The sequence below is a fragment of the Lemur catta genome, chromosome 10 (genome assembly GCF_020740605.2).
Source record: "Lemur catta isolate mLemCat1 chromosome 10, mLemCat1.pri, whole genome shotgun sequence".
Taxonomy (NCBI): Eukaryota; Metazoa; Chordata; class Mammalia; order Primates; family Lemuridae; genus Lemur; species Lemur catta.
Genome location: NC_059137.1, coordinates 80,884,225 through 80,901,337, shown reverse-complemented (window position 1 = coordinate 80,901,337; position 17,113 = coordinate 80,884,225). Strand labels below are relative to the sequence as shown.

The window sequence follows — 17,113 nt, the reverse complement described above, 5'->3', positions numbered from 1 at the left end:
TTCCGCTGTGCATTTATCATACATACCTGCTACGGCACTTTAATAAACATAGGCAAGTAGGTAGAAGGTGACGCTGTTCATGTCTTGGTTAAGTTGCACTAACCCTCAATAGGTTAACAGTGGGGAAAAAGAGACCCAATTTGGAACTGGACTGGTTCCCTGGGGTAAAAGGTCAAGAGGTCTAGTTTGGGATGCGCCAAATGCCAGGGGCCCCTGGGGGATGTAGCCCGGGACCCCCAGGAGCTGTTTCCTCCGCACCACTCCAGGCCCGCCCGCGCATGCGCACCTCAGTTGGAGCTGCTTCCCCGGGGCCTCTCCTCACATTCCACGTCCTGCAGCTCGATGACTTCCACCTTTGAATCCCTCCTCTCGCACCGGACGTGGAAAGGCACGTGGGGGTCCTCGAACAGCCCCTGGTCAGTCTCGGGGTAGCCCTCGTAGCCTGGGCAGAGTCCCCCTTGGGGGTTCCGCGCGGGCCCGGGCACAGGCGGAGGGTGCACGGCAACAGTCACGGAAGCAGAAGCCGTCACAGTGGTGATGGGCTGGCAGTAGCCGGGCACGGAGCTGCCCGTGGCAGTGGACGCTGGGTTCCGAGGGTTGTGAGAACGGGCCCCGCGGGGCCCCGAGCGGTCCCTATTGCTAGGGCCAGAATGCCCTTCAGTAGAAATTTCAAAAGCGTCTCTGCGCGGTTTGTAGGGGGGCGGCCGCAAGCCTTCTCTGGGGGGGTCCCTGCGGGGCTGCTGGCCTTGCCGTCCGGGAGGCAGGGACCCAGAGTCCAGGTGGGGCTGCTGTCGAGGGTTGGAGGGTGGGTGATGCCTGGATTCGGGATGGACCACCTGCAGAGGGCAAGGAAGGTTAGAGCAGGCACGGGGGATGGGGGTGGGGTGCTAACCCCAGGCCAGGCATGGCCCCCACTGCTCCTGCCTCTTCTTCTTTGGCTTTAACTAAGGGTTCCGTCAACCCCTAGGCCAATAGGGGCCTTCCACCCACAAAAGAAAAACCCGTTCTTTTAATAACCTCCAGGACGTGGCAGAGGAGCGCTTTATTTGGATCTTGTTTCTAGGGTTTCTCCAACACCGCTGGCTGGGCACATAAGGCTGCTGCCCATAAATGCAGGGCGGCGGTCAGACAGCATCCAAGCTGCTTCCCTCCCACCATCCACACGCCCACCCTGCTCAGTCTAGTCAGACCCTGAGTTCCTCTTTTGCGAAAACTGCTAAGTGCCTGGCCCTGGCTGGCCGGAATGCAGGACGCTGGCAGGACTGTCTACACCGACGCTGTCAAATATGGTAGCCATTAGAGACATGTGGCTATTTAAGTTTTAATGAACTAAAATTCAAAATCCAGCTCCTCAGTCGCACTAGCCACATTTCAAGTGTGTGAACAGCCACGTGTGGCCGGTGCCGACCGTACTGGAGAGCAGAGGGGGCATTTTCATCCTCGCAGAAAGTTCTGCCGGGCAGCGCTGCTCTGTTGGATTGTTAGGAATCTGGTCTCTGGGTCTCTATACAAAGCACGGAGCAACACAGTGGCCACATCAATCAAAAGGACCGTGACCAACTTCAAAGTCATTCAGCTTGTACCTATTTTTAGGCTCCTGCTGAACAAAACCAGATTCACACTGCAGCTCAGCGGGCGCCGTTCACGGGGGGTAAGAGGAGGACAATTTAGGTTATTTGGTCGGCCTCTCTCTCTTTCACAGAAGGGCTGCTCTGGCCTGGGACTGGAATACCCATTTCCTGGAGGGACGGCAGGGGGCCCTCAGTGGAGCAACACGAGCCTCAGAACCTTCCTTGGGTTTTTGGTGCAGAGCTCCTGGCCTGGGGGGCTGAACCGGATTGGGGAGCCTGATCCTGGGGAGTGAGAGGCGGAAGAGAGAGCCAGGGCTCTCGGAGCCTCTGAGAAGGGGCTCCCAGGCTCCTCGTGGCCTTGGGACTCATGATGGCCAGGGACTTGGGTGGCTCTCAGCTTCTCCGCCCCTTCTACCCACCTGAAATACCTGCTTGGAGCCACAAAAGCTTATGGGAAAGGCTTAGACAATAATAATTGAAATAATTTTGAACCAAGGGCAGTTAAAGGTACCAGAAATGAGAAGGAAAGACCCACTTCTTCTGGCAATAAAGATACTGCTACATGTTTTAAAAGCATCATTTGAAAATGATATGCAGCTTAAAAATTAGAACAAGAAGTGTTCTATCTCTGGCCCTTAAGCTCAAATTGCACTTAGCCCAAATAAGAGGGATGCTAATGCTTTGTGCAGTGATGCTTCTGGTCCCCACCCTTCTTTTCCATTATGAGATCAAAACATAGGAAGATGACATTTTTATAGTTTGAGAACCAAATATTGGCAATTTCATGTGATTCGACCCAGCATATACTTTATCTTTGCCCCCTATCTTCTGTGTGATTTGCTGCTCAGAGCAGGCCAGGACCCCCCAGACCACCTGGCCCACGGCCACGAGTAGGAAGGCCCTTCCCCCACTCCAAAGGGTGACTTACAGTGGAACGGGCGAAGACAGGGTTTTCTGTGGCCTCCACGATCACTTGGTGGGCAGGGCCTCCCACGCCCCGCTGTGCCTCGTAGTGCCGGAGCTCCTCGCTGATGCCGGACACCGTCGTCTGGGAGCTGTACTCCGAGTCAGAGGAATCAGACCCATTGTTCACGTGGCCGGGGGGCACAGCAAACCGGACAACACTGGGGGGCGGCTCCGGGGAAGGGGTGGGCAGCCGGTTCAGGCCATTGGCTGGAGACACCTATTTAAGGGGATTCCATATTAAAAGTGCCATCGTCCATTTACCTGTTGGCCACACTTGAAATTCAAAGCACTGTATTATTCAGGGGTCTGTGTCCTCTGCCCCGCTGCCCGGCACACTGCACTGTACTACCTCTCCCTCTCTGTCACCTGGAGGACCCTCAGGTCCCACAGCTGGGGCGAAAGAACTGCCCTCTGCTTTCGCACCCTGGAAAGACCCTTTTTACTCTTGTCAAGCCCAAATATTCATCTCGAGTGCAAAGTCTTCATTCACTGTACATAGATCCCTGAGACTCAGGCTGCCAATCAGTTGGTTTAAAAAAACCAAAACCAGTTCTACATCCCCCAAAGCCATTAATTTGAAGAGGAAAAAAGCCATCGTTATTGAGATGTTTACTGAAAAACAATCAGCAAATGGGGATAGACCTACATATCTAAATTAAGAGTGGCACCAGAAAAAACTGCATTCAGGTGTCCTGTGGGTTGGACACTGCGCCCAGCGTAATTACTGACCTCAGGATATGGTCCAAAGAAAGACAAAAGAACTGGAAGCAAAACCAGGCCATTGAGAACACCCAGGATTGTGAGGATCGCCAGGACAGCAAAGAAATACCTTGAAGATAAAAGGAAACAGAATATTCATTGTGACAGAGGTAAATCACATTGTCCTTCCTGTGCCCAAATACCGCAGCATGTCAACACCAGAAATTAACAACACCCACCCCACTGAAAAGGCTGTTACAAAACCACAGTTCAAATTCAGCACAAGATTAGTTTTTTGTTTTTGTTTTTTTTACCTTATGACTTTGAGGGGCTACATTCCACAACCCAAAGTGTTAGTTCATGAAGGGAAGAAAAAAAAATCAGTTTGTTAATTTGCTGAAATCTCATGGCATGTAATGTTATTTATGAATGTGTTACACAAACACAAAAATATGGAATGCGAGCCGAATGGCTGAGCAGACTGAAAGCGCGATACAATGCCGAGGGGCCCTGTTCACGAAAACCCAGCAGAAGCAAACAAATGAAGTGAAGGGTGTAGAATTTAAACAATTTAGCCCAGGAGGAAAAGCAGCCCACTTCTGCAGGCAGCTAATCCACTGTGAAATGCTTCTGCATCTTACGGCAGAATCTCTAATTAAGTCTCCAGCGTATCAGGTAAGGCTTTCCCTGGGCTTTCATTAATCACAACTTTCTGCCTAGAATTCTGTGAGTTCCAGTTTTACCAAATAGCTCCAATTGCAACCTTTTTAGAACACAGGAACCAGCTTTCTGCAAAGAAAATGCTGCCCATTCTGTGGGAGCAGGGGCATTGTGCTGGGTGAGGGCGCTCCACAATGGCCGGCTGCTCTGCCGGCCAATCTTTTGTTGAACAATTTAGCATCTCTGAATACTCTTGTTTTGCGTCAGCCAATTCAAACATAAAGGCCGCAGCACCATGGCAGAAGAGGAGAGTGCACAAGTAGTTCTGCTTTCCCACCATTGAGGGCTAAGGTTCTGGGATCCTTCACAAATACCAAGGTAGACCCGTCAGCCAGGGACATCCTCTGGCAGATACTCCACACAGCTGGAGGGTGCAGACTCCACCCAAAGGATGCATTTCTGGAACTAATGATTTCTGGGGCAACTTTGATGGAAGTGGGGGAGAGGCTCAGGATGTTCTGGGAAGAGGGAGTGCAAGATATCTATCTTTTAATGGTTCTGTGGTTCATAAAATGGAACAGGCACCCAACTTTGCCATGTCTATGTTTTGACATCAGATGAAAGGAGAGAGAATCCCTATAAAAATACAAATACCTTACAGCTATTGTAAACATTAGAAACTTCTGAGCTACATTAGTAAAAAACCTAGCAGCCAATGTCTTGCTCTAATGTAAACTGCTGGAACTTTCAGCTGAAGCATATATCAGCTGCAGGCATTAAGACATTTGCATCCCATCCATCTAGCTGAAGCATAAACAGACCAATTAGATTTCTGACAGCTTAGTGTATACAATGTCTGCTCATTTATTCGACCTCAGTGAGGGCTTTATCAGGTTAATCCATCCAGTTCTAGAAAATGGGAAGCCCTTTTAAGTGCTTGAAACAGGAACCCTGATATCTCTGGGAGGGAACAAGCAGCCACGGGTTAGATGAGAGCGCTGGGATTCAGCCCTGTAGGTTCCCAGCAGGGTGCTCCAATTCAGGCTCACTTAGCATCCCCCATAAGGTTAGTTAGATCCTCATCCCACCCACGAGATCCCAGCAAACTCTGTTTTCCCTGGTTTTGAGCTGCCTGTGAACTTGCCTCTCTCCTCAAGGACCTTAAGCTACACAGAGGGGCATGGGGTCCGTGTTAGCTGCTATTGCACAAAATGGCACTTACGGGGTACTCACTACATTTGTGTTGAATGAGAAAGTAAATATGCAAAAGAAACTATTTAACACTGGGGATTTTATAGCATAAAGAGACAATACTAATGACTGAATAAGTGAATACTAAGAAAATAAGGGAAAATTCAAAATCCAATTAAGAGATTAGAACAAAACAGACCAAAACTTTTAACTACATTAGGCCACTATTTGGTATTGGCATGGACGTGGCTTGGGAGCTGGCCAGAGATGCAGTCTGCCTTCCTCCTGTGACTCGCCCCTGAAATCCAACCAGCATGGAAAGGGAGCCTCAGAGGACTCGTGAGCACGGTCCTATTTGGGGAGTGCTGGTCTACAGTGATTCTACCTCTTCCTTCAACCCTACACCAAAGCACAGCGAGCAAACTCTGGCCCTAACTCTAGGAAGGCGGAATACCCATGGTGCTGATTTGCCCAGTGGGCTTTGCTACAGACTCACCAATGGATTCACCTTTTTCTGTAATAAATAAACTTCCAGTTGAAGTCCTCTTCTTTTTACTTGAAAGTGAGTGGCTCCCACCCCTTATATGCACACATGCACACATGGAAAGCCTACTTACATGATCTCTCTAGCCTGATGCAACCTGAACGAACCAATCCCTTCTCACATTTGGTTCTGTGCCACCATGGTTCTAATTCTAAGCTATCTTTGACTTATTGGTGATTCTGGCCTTGCCTCTCCACAAAGTAGCATCACATCCAACAGCAGCTACCTCACAAAGCCATCGAGGCTATTCAAAGAAGAAAATGGTTTCTTTCTCTGCAGTTCTCAAATTCTTTTCAAAAGGAAAACTCACTCTCCTTTTATACTTCACAAAGTCATATTCTTAATTAAATCAACCAGAAATGGCTTGCCTTGAGATCCAAAGAGAAGTATCCAAACCAGGCTTGGATTTCTAACATTTGACACCCAAGGCAAATGCTAAATGTTCCCTAATTCTTTGTGGGAACTTGAATATGAAATCTTGGCACAGTATCTTCACTTCTTAAAAGAATAAAGTCTACATGACAATTTTAAGTATTTGGAAGTTTTCCTCTCTACAGTTTTGAAGGAGATAAAGCAAAGGTCAAATTCAGACAATTAATGGGAACAGTGGTCATCTCTTTCTGTAGATATTTCTAACCTGAGACACGAATAACTGGGATATTGGGTGGTCCTTCAGCCTTAAGCTATGGAGTTGCCTTTGCTGCTAGCCCCAAACCTTCCATCTTTTGTCTTCCAGCTATTCCCCAAGATAGTTCTAGAAGCAACCTTGTCTTTATTACCTCTCAGCCCATCTCTGAGTTAATAAATTCAAAACAAAGTGGAGTCACAATGAAGAGATGCCACAATCTACCAGATACAGAAGGAAATAAACGACAAAGACCATGTGCGCTAATAACAATGGTTTTACACTCCTGCTTACCTGACAATGAAGTCAAACTCAGATCCTGCTAGCATCAGCACTCCCAGCAGAGTGGACACAGCACCGTCCAGGACGGGTGCAAACATGTGCTCTAGGGCAAGCACAGCCCTGCGGTTCTTATCGCCAATGGCTGTTAGAAAGGCCTGTGCAACGAGAAGGTTCACGTTATCAGATCCCTGGACTTTATATGGAAAATGGTCAGCGTTGTCTTAAATGCTACAAGCTGCTTTAACCTTCCTCTCCAGAACTTCTTACATCTTATTGTTTAGCTACTGGACTGTTTAATCGGGATAGGTCAACTAGCTAAATCTAGGCTTATACTAGTATGAACTGTTCACGGTATTGAATTATAATTGGTGTTGATATAAATCTTGAACAAAGCGAAACCAAAACTATACAAAAATGAGCAGAAATGTTCCTGTCTTTTCATTGCTACTTGCCCTTAAGTCCCCCCTGCCCCCCGATTATCCCACACCATTTGGATGGGAGATGTCTAGCTGCGACAGCAACAGCATTCTGGCTCATGTTTTGGATGGTCAAGACCTTGCTTCTGAAAGGGCTCAGCTCGGTGTCACAAGCAACCAGGTGTTGAAATATACTTCCTCACAATTATGCTGAGGTGAGAACTTCTGCCACTGTTTCGAACCAATGTGTTAGTAGTACCTCTAAGCACTATGGAGATGTCCCAAGAAAAACACAGGACTATAAATTCAAATCAAGGCCATTCCAATTCTATATGGATATATCCCTGCCTCTGTTGCATTCCTAAAGCTCTTCCAGGTCAAGAACGTTGTTGATAACCAATGGGAACTTTGTAGAGCAAGTTCTGGTATATCACACTGTTGGTTTGAGAGTGTGACCCCAGCAGGCAGGGTTGGGCCAGCAACGAATAATTCTATCTCTTGAAATTCTATCTCTTCTGCTTGAAAGTTCAGGCTGCTCTGGGATATGCTGAAAGGAGAGGGCCGGGAGCCTTTGCAGGGTGCATTCCTATCCCTTATCTACCCTGTGGAAGGATAGGAATGGCCATTCTCCTTAACAGATGAAGAAATACAAGTATACAAAGGTATGCTATGAGTTTTCATAATTTCTCCAAAATGGATTCTACTCTTTCAGAGCTGGGGAAGACAGGGTCAATATAGTTGCCTTTTGCTCTTGGGAGAAATCACCAAGATTATTTGGAACCATGTTGGTTGCCCTGTGCCACATTCAGACCATGGGGTTATAGGGGCCCAGCTGTGTCTACCCTATTGCATGCAGCTTCTGTGTTACTGAAACAGCAGATCAACAGGAACCCATCGACTTCTTAAAGACTTTCATGGAAGAAGGGGATTCTTCACCAACCTCATGCCCTCATTTCACAAACCCTGTAAGAGCAATGACTGCCTACCTTAAATATAATTTCACATATTGGGTAAGAATACCATATCCTGTGGATAGTGCTCTTGAAAAAGACTCAAACTAGAAGAGCTACAATTTAAATATTGTGGTTAGCATTTCCAATGTAAAAATGTGTTCTAGGACACCCTTGTTTGCCATGCTAGCTACCAAAAAAGGTGACTTTCATTTGTATCATGACTTGTGGATTATTAACTGACATGCAAATTTTTCTTTTTGAAGAAATAGTACTGAAATTATAGGTTTTCTAAAGTCTAGGATGGTGTGCTCATCTTTAAAAAAAAAAAATCTTCTCCCTCCTTCCAACTCATGGAAGAAAATAATTTGAACAGGCTCAAAATTTAGAGAATACTGTTTCCATGTTATCAACTCTTTATTGTACACTGGGGAAAAAAGTGGGATAACTTCCACAAAACATTCCCTCCAAAACACAAATGTTGCAAACAATAGCCCTGAGACTGCAGAAGGCACAAAGCAGCATCTGTGTAGACATGCATATACCATGTGTTGAGCCCGAAGAAAAATCAATGCTAGAGATTACAAAAGCAACGCTGAAAGCAATTTGGTCTAAGTCCAATGCTAGGCTTCCTAGCTAGAGTATCCTAAACATCAGTATTTATTCAGTCAATAAATATTTATCGAATACATACTCACAATGTCAAGTACTTAGGCTACATGCACATCTGCAGATGGAACATAATTTACACACAGCTATGAGGTTTTTGGATAATTCTTTGATAAATGTATACAATGGACTTGTCTCTTAAAGACTCCTCCTGAAGTTAAATCTCCTCCAACAAAGCATTCACAGGACAAGGTATGGAAAGAGAGAGGGGAAAACAATTCCCGTTGAAAGCAACACCGGTTCTATCACTTTCTGCCGCCATGAATGCAGAGGCTGGGAGGTCCGAGGAGCTGGGTGGGCTCAGGTGGAAGAGCCAGCTCTTCCAGGCTGCACACTGGAGCCTTCACTTACAGGCCTGAGGGTATTTCCTCAGCTGCCAGCTCACCTCACCCTCAATTATGCCTTCTCCACCATGCCACCATGAGTGTGGTCTCCTTTTATCCCCACTTTATTACTGTTGTTTTTAAATTGTGTGTACGTGTGCCAACACACACACACAATCTGTCTTGGGAACACAGATGACCACCCCAGGACCTGTGGTGATGCTAAGGACAGTCAACATCAGAGGAGCAGGACCCTCCCCGGCCTACTCTAACACACCGACTCTGCCTACAGCCGACAGGCCCCAGCTAACATTAACTTCCACACTCTTCTCCTGACTGGAAAGGAATCCAGAAAAAAACTTCAGCCACTCCTATGGAACTCAGGCACTCTAGAAGCCTTTTCACCATGATGCCTGGGGAGAATTCAGAGGTGCCCACTTAGAACAAAAGAGCTAAAGGAAACAGGTTGCTCTTTCAGAAAGTTTTTGCTTAGAATGTCTCCCATACCAAGGCAACGTGAACGGTGAATTCCACGCCGATGCCGACAGAGGCGATGAGGATGACCACGGGCACGGCACTCAGCTTGATGCCAATGAGGCCCATCATGCCGAAGAGCTCGACGGTCATCAAGGCCAGGACCATCACCTGGAAAAAGGCACACAGCCATGAGGGACAGGGCACGGCAGCTCTTGGCGTTGCAAATGGGGGAGGCTGTTAAAGTTCTAGGTGGCCTCCTTTCAGATCAAGAGCAGAGAAACATCTGTGACCCAAATACAATGAACGTCCTAACTTGCTTTACCTTTACTCCCCAATTCAGCTTCCTGCTGGGGAGGGGGACTTTGGGACAGCAATTTGTAAGACTGGAGAAAGAGTGCATAAAGGCAAAGTTTAATATTTTAATGCAAACTGGTTTTCCATTATGCCTGCTCTAGAAAGCAAAATAATTCCTGCTCCACCAGGGCAATCTACACAGAGTTCAACAATCATGGACTCATCACTTGGCTACAAATTTCACGTAGTTTAAAATAAGAGCTTTCCTTCTGTTTGATCTTAACCATCAGAGACCATCCATTGACTCATCACTGAGTTTTTCGTTGGCTCAGCCTGCATCTTAAAGAAAGCTGATAGGATGGGGTGAATACAAGTTCTCGAAGGTAAAAGGGGTTTGGGTTTTGCTGGAGAGCCCACTGGCTGGGTGAAGATGACCTGGGAGCCAGTTAAGTGGGTCAGGTTATAGGGCCCTGCACTTTGGAGACAAGTGGGTAGACAAAGCAAACCTATTAAATCCAAGGAAAAGCTTCTCTTTGCCTTTCATCTTCCTTGTAAAAAAATTTGGGGAGAAATGGAAAGTAAATCTGTGGGGGCGACTTTGGAGTTCCTTGGGCCAAAGGGGAGAAGATACAAATAAAACAACAAACTTTACACAGAGGGAAGAGAAGGAGAAAAACGATCTTTCTCCTGGGGTGGTGGGCAGGGGTGGCGGGTAGGAGGGGAGGAGTAATGAGAAGAGGACGACATCAATCGCTAAGTGCCACGAAAACTCCCACAGACTAAACATTTACCTTTTAGCATACCTGCCGCACAGACTCACAGTGCAAAAACAAAACCTGGTCTCTGTTTTTATAATTTTGGCATTTTAAAGGCTATACCACAGCTCACAAAATTTAAACACTGCCATGGTTTTACTAGACTCGACATGAAACTTATTTCAAATCTGAGAGTATTTTGGAGAATGGACGCCAAAAACCAGGTTAGGAATATTAGTTTATCATTTTTCCCCCAGGAGTTAAAATACACAACCCCCCTTTAAAATCATTTTCTCCATATATCGCTGTCCTAACTTCTATAATTATCCCTCTCGGTTAAATATAGAAGACCCTTCTGTGTATTATTAGGTCTGAGATGAGGTCACCAAATGACACTTTTGAATTTTAAAAAATTAGCTATGCTTTGAGTGTTTTTATTTAATAAACGCTCGGAGCTGTGATGGAAAGTGAGCTTTAAAAAGTCTCCTATCTTTACAGGAAAATCTTAAAGCTGCAGGAGAGGGCACGTAAGATTAAGGCCATTAGAGGCTCTACCTTAACCATGAACCTCACCACCTCAACTAGAATAAATATATTATGGATGATGCAATCTATACCTTCCTCCAGAGGCCCAGACATAAACAAAACTTCCCGGCTGCAGAAAGAGCTATGCTGAAAGGAATTTGACTTCCACAAAGACCCTTATAATAAACTCACAATGATCCCGGCCGTCCAGGGGTTCAGAAGGAAGACCGCGCACACGAGAAACGTGCAGGCCAACACCACACTGATGGACAGCAGCAGCCAGTGGCGGAGGCCGATGTACTGCTCCCAGAAGAGGAAGGGGTAGCCGTTGGGGTAGCTGGAGAGCCCCAGGCTCGTGTAGTTGTTGCAGATGGTTCTTACTTTTTCGATTGCTTCCACAAAGTCTGCAGTGTCTCGCAAGCCGTTGAGGTAGAACGGGAACTGAGCATATTCGATGGGCTCTGCTGCCGGGACTGGACAGAGAAGGCCACATGTTAACAGAGGGTCCAGGGCGGAGGGACTCCTTGCAGTGACTCCACTGTTGTGATGAACAGAGAACTCTGCAAGGAAGCTTACTGGCTGCATTTCTTTTAACACAAAGGAGAAACAATTGCTGATGATAGTCTTCGGACCTTTACAATTTTCATATTTGGTTTAAAAAACTTTAAATCATCAACATTTGGCAGGGGAGAAGCCTACGATCGGTGTATTTTTTTAACCTTTGATTTTAATCTTCCAGAAGCAGCCACTCTTTGTAAAGGGGTGGGGGGTCTAAAAACTCCAGAGTTAAATTTTCGGAACATTTTTTGTTCTACTGACACACGTGAAAATGCTAAGTTCGAACTGTTTAATTCAATCACTTCCAAGAGCAAAATAACTCCAGAGTTGTGCTTTCCTGACAAAAATGCTTAACTTATTCTTTTAGTGATCGAACAAATTTAAACCTTCTATGCTTCTTTTCTAATGCAATGCTAAGTCTTCAGCAACAGGGGAAGAAATCCTCACACAACAAGCATTTAGTTACTGCCGTTGTGTGTTCCAGACCCTTTGGGGTCATTCAGTTGACTTGCTAAACATGATTTGCCCTATTATAATCTCAACTATAAATTTTCATTAAGACAAGCCTTGGCTGCTTGCCACAGGGCTCTGGGGTTTAGATCCAGGGAAGCACAACTCGCGTACTCTCCAGCCATGTTCGCAAGGGGACCCGTCTTCTTTCTCACATCCTCCCTCGCCCTGATATCCAATGCATAAGCTACTAATATCTCTAACGTAAATGCAAATTAAATCCACACAGAACCACCTTTCAAACTCGGGGCTGAGAGGTGAAAGGAAGAGGACACTGTTGTATACAGACTTTTCTGCTCCGGTTTAAACAGCTTTGACAGAGTACAGGTGCTTGGTGGCTTATGGGAATGACCCAACGTGCCAAAAATCCCTTCAACACCAGAGTTGACAAAGTTAAGATAAACATATAATCCCCAGCGATAAAACTTGCAATAGTAAAATAACACTCAACCTGGAGGCGTCCCCGACTTTCACATGGAACAGCTGGCATTCAAGAGAAATGCCTGATGAACGCCTCAGAGTCAAAGCTACAAACGGAGATTAGAGAGTCTTATTTCTCAACGTGATAGAGCACGGGGTTGTATTCCATTACACATCCTCATCTGTCTCCCAGAGTTTTAAACTAAAAGAAATATATTGTTCTGTTTACACTTTTGAACCCTGGGTAGCGTCAAGGGACAAGGGCTATTGTTGAGCTTTGAAGAAACAGGGTAAGTGGACGGAGCGCTACTTACTTCTCAGCCTTGTTTCTGGCATGTAGTCGGCTTTGTCGTGGACCCATTCAGGTCGGTGGGGCCGGATGTTGGCCTGGGAGGCAGCATAAGCCACGGGGTCATTGCTGACCCAGGCCGTCAGGTAGACGTAGAAAGCGCTGGGATTAATGATGCCATCTGCATCCACCAGACGCTGTTTAGTCAACTACAAAAATGGGGAGAACAGAGGCTTTTGAGAATGGGGCTGGGGGTAAACACACTCCTGCCTAGAGAGAGCAGAAGCGGAGCTTTGCACCAGCATTTACAACAAAGAATAGAATGCCCACTGTTTGAAAGTGTTGAAAATCCCATCAGAACACCTTTGATTTCTTTCAAAGCGCACTTATCGGAGGATGCAATCATCAGTGTGTTTATAACAAACACACAGTTCTGCAGATGGCCCAGGAATTGGCTGAACCAATTAAATCTGAATGCTAAAAGACTGTCTGCAGCCAAGGCAGAGAATGAACAATCTGGAGAAACATATTTATAGGAGGGGAAGGAGAAAAAAAAAAAAAACCTGGCAAGAATCCCCATACACGTCTGTGTGCAGTTAACCTCTGTTGTTAACACTGAAGGAAATGCCACCCAGTAAATGGAGGAGAGCTATAAAAATAAAACAACATCTGTACAAATTTTGCTAACACTAGCCTCCTATGACCTGTGTTTTCAAAAAATGCCCAAGAAAGTGGAAGAGAGTAGTGCACACCCGCGGCCTTTCCAGGTAACCTCCGTTCTAAGAGGTGGTCATACTCAGTGTGCTGGCCCCTCTGCGTGGCCACGTGTGCTCCCTCTATGGTAGGTCTTATGGGCTTTGCTTAGGTGAAAAACACCGTGAGATTAAGTGTGTGTACATATATTTTATATACATAGAAAAATTGCGTTTCCTGTCTATTTTAGATTCAGGCCTCATTCCTTACTTTTTTTTTTTTTTTTTTCAAAAAACAAAATGAAAAACACCAGTGACAGCAGTTAATAGAGAAAGAGCAAAGGAAGAAGGCGTGGACGAGAGTGAGAGAACTAGGCTTCGGGAATCTGGATTCAATTAATCCACAGGATATGTAACAACTGTATGTCTTCAAACCGTCTCTGGAATTACATACTGCAGCTCACGGCCTCCATGCATGCAGCACGCTTTTCTCCCTCCCAGGCAGAGGCAATGGTATCTGGGGGCCTGGCCCAGTCACATTCATCCCATGGAGTCCCTGGTCCCTCAAGCCAGCTCAGCTCCTCGGGCATCTCCCTGCCATCCCTCAGGCACACTCCTCTGCCCATGCCCTTGTCAAACTGACAGCCTGCTGCATGTTGCTATAAAGCAACGAGTTTCACACTCCATAATAACTCTGAACAATGTACTTTGTAAATCTGTCACCTTTAATGCCAGCAAAAAAGGGGAGACAATAAACAGAGCCGCTGAGAAGATCATTAGCATGACGGTTTTCTGCCTGAAGGTACAGCAAGCAGGCTACACAGAGCGAGAGAAGAGGCTCTGCGGAAGCCGAGGGCGCACGTGCGGGACCCATTTGAAAGCTGACGAGTCCAGCACACTCCTGAACACGCCTGAGGCATCAAAAGGGATAGACTGGAATCCCAGCCCCTGGAAGAAGGTGCAAATGCAGTTGGAGAACAAACTGCCAAACAGAAACAGCTCCTCTTACGTAGGAGAGTGGGCAGAATGGTGAGTCCACTTGGATGGTGAGGACCTTCATTTCCATTTGCTTCACTCAGGACAGAGTGAATGAGATCAAACGCAACAAATCCTCCCATCATTCCAGTAACCTCTCCAATCTCCTAACCCATCCACCCACCCCAAATTCTGTTCTGCTCGTCTAAACAACTGCTACCCAAAAAATCCGTCTTTCCATGTTTTAATACAGCCAAGACCAACACGGTGACAAGGACTAGATTTTGGAGGAATAACATGACAGCGTTTCTCCCATCTGAAAGGGCCCGCATTGTCTGGACTGCCCTTTATTCTGACAGTTGTACTGGAGGCAGGTAACACAGCTGTCCCCACTTGACAGACTAGGATGGCAAGGCTCACTGGCTTCCCTGAGGTCACACAATGAGTGGGTGGAATGAGGTGAATTAGAGCCAACTCAATACACTTTCTACCAGCTGCTAAGGCCTCAGGCCTCCCGAGAGCACAGGCTGGGACGGCATGTTGTCAACCAGTCTTTGGCAGGGCAGCTGCCCCACAGCTCTGCTCAACTGTGCCCTGGAACCCCATGGTGTACCTGACTGATGTCGATGGGCTTATCGCCGCTGCCAGTCTGCACCAGGAGTTTGTAGGCAAGGACTCCGTCATCCGATCCATTCTTATAATTGTTTGGCATGATTTTCCCAGTCTCCCAGTCACTGTCAAATGCATCCTGAAGTCCTAGAAAAGGCAAACGTGTGTAATACATTACGACTTTTAACTAGAATGACCCTGGTCCTAATGGGGTGGGCTGAGGACAGGCAGCAGGACAGAGGAATGATGGACATGAACCCAAAACACTCTCTGTATTCTACTTCCACTCCAACTGGTAACATCAGGTTTTTCATGAATGAACTGCAGGTTGGTAATAATCACTGCTCCAAAGGGCAAAAGAGAAATGTTTGTTTCTAGGAAACAAGGATATATATTTTACCTTAAAAAAATTAATTCCTCTTCTTTTCTCCCATGACTATTCCAAAAGAAAGCAAGAGAGCGAGAGAAAGACACACAGCAGGTTCGTTAACCGTTTCGTGCCACATAGAGTGCTAAGCATGGGTTCTTCAATACAACCAGAAATTCCACTTGGAGGGGGAAAAACACATTCAAACTCCCAACTTCAAACAGCAACTCAGCTGCTTCTGGAGCCCAGGGTGAGTGAACACGATTCTGTCAATTTGTTCCATCTGTTCGACTTGTGGAGCTAATACAAGCTGTGGGATCCGCTGCCAGGTTGTGTAAAGATCACAGCCAACACCTATTCACTCTCGCCTGTTCCCTTCCTCTTCGCCACCCTTCCTTAGGAGAGGGGCATGGGGGAAGGAAGGGAAGGATCTCGTGGGTACTCGTGGGGAAATACCTCACAGGGTAAATTTGGATCCGATTGAGAACAGGAAGCCACAGGCCAATACAAGGAGGCTCTGTGAGAACAGATGACAAACCGCAAGCCCAGGGAGGGGGAAGGCAGGCGTGCTCGGGGCCTGGGGGATGGGCGCGTCCCCCGGCCCACCGCACACAGCTGCGCTTGGCCTCTGTAATCAAAACCATCATTACAGACCTGACGGTCTGGCTACAGCTGTAAAGAGATAAGCGTGTTGGAAGAGAAAACAGGGCCCCGGTGACCCGGCCTTAGGCTGGCTGGCGAGGCGCTCTCCGCGGAGGCCCCACCCCCACCCCCTCCTCTCAGGCACCTCCCAAGTAGAACTCCCAAGCCCCGGCAGCTCAGGAAACCACAGCTTTTGAGCAAGCTGTACATGTATGGGTCAGACATGGCTGGTTAGAAGGGAGAAGGGCTTATTTCACTTCAGGACATGCCTTGGATGACTTCAAAGACCAAAAAAAATCTGGTTGTGTTAGTGCACAGAACGGTTAAGCTCATGGGGTTTGAAGTTGAGGGGCAGTGGAGGTGGATCATAAACCCCTTCTCTCTTTTTTAAAAAACTAAATCCTCCTTCCAACGCTGCTGGTTACACGAACAACTGGGGGATGAGGAAGGAAGGCTTGGTGGTGGAAGGAGTCTCCTCACCCCCCATTACAGGGTGGGAGGGGGAGGCGGGGCGGGCAGAGACCACCGGGTGGGCTGCACTCCCAACTCCCAGACTGTTTTTCATACACAGCAAGGCATGCACGCAAGCCGCATTGAACAGATGTTATTTTATTACCAAAAGCCCTTTTTCTCTGTTTTTGAAAAAAATAAACAGGAGAGGAAAACAACCGCTCCCCCTCTGCCCCGCAAAAGGGAGGCCTGGCCTGTTTTCCTCACCACAATAGAATTTCCATCACTTCGTGACGCGTAGCGGACTTGAGCCCTCTCCCTCTTGACAGTGACTCCCCAAGAGCAGCCCACACTCAGCGAACCTGGGCTGTTCTAGTCTCACGCCCACCAGCCCTTGTTGAAGTCTAACGACCACCTCGTGAGACAGTTCCCACTCCCACTTTAGAGACGGACAAGCTGGGGCTTGGAAAGGTGAAGTACTTGACGAAGGCCACCCAGCAGGTCAGTGTTGGAGCTAAGCTGAAACTCAGGCAGTTGGGAATCAGCTGGAAGCACTCTCTGCTCCGAACTGCCCTGAAAACACCCTGGTCCCCAAGAAGTATTTGTTGAAGGCATGAATAAGATTAGCAGAGTTAACTCTGGTACCAACATCTG

The 17,113-nt window shown here is 47.1% G+C and overlaps 1 protein-coding gene across 3 annotated transcripts in view; it reads right to left on the bottom strand.

Annotated features, from left to right (window-relative positions):
• Window positions 1–287: 287 nt before the first annotated feature.
• Window positions 288–17,113, bottom strand: part of PTCH1 (patched 1) — a 66,920-nt gene continuing 50,094 nt past the window's right edge. For all 3 annotated transcript variants that reach the window (XM_045562427.1, XM_045562428.1, XM_045562425.1), the window contains 8 exons: window positions 15,005–15,147; window positions 12,750–12,933; window positions 11,140–11,420; window positions 9,404–9,541; window positions 6,551–6,693; window positions 3,267–3,366; window positions 2,500–2,754; window positions 288–836 (listed from right to left, as the gene is read on the bottom strand). In XM_045562427.1, the coding sequence (XP_045418383.1) occupies window positions 288–836; window positions 2,500–2,754; window positions 3,267–3,366; window positions 6,551–6,693; window positions 9,404–9,541; window positions 11,140–11,420; window positions 12,750–12,933; window positions 15,005–15,147 (1,793 nt within the window). The remainder of the gene's footprint in view (window positions 837–2,499; window positions 2,755–3,266; window positions 3,367–6,550; window positions 6,694–9,403; window positions 9,542–11,139; window positions 11,421–12,749; window positions 12,934–15,004; window positions 15,148–17,113) is intronic.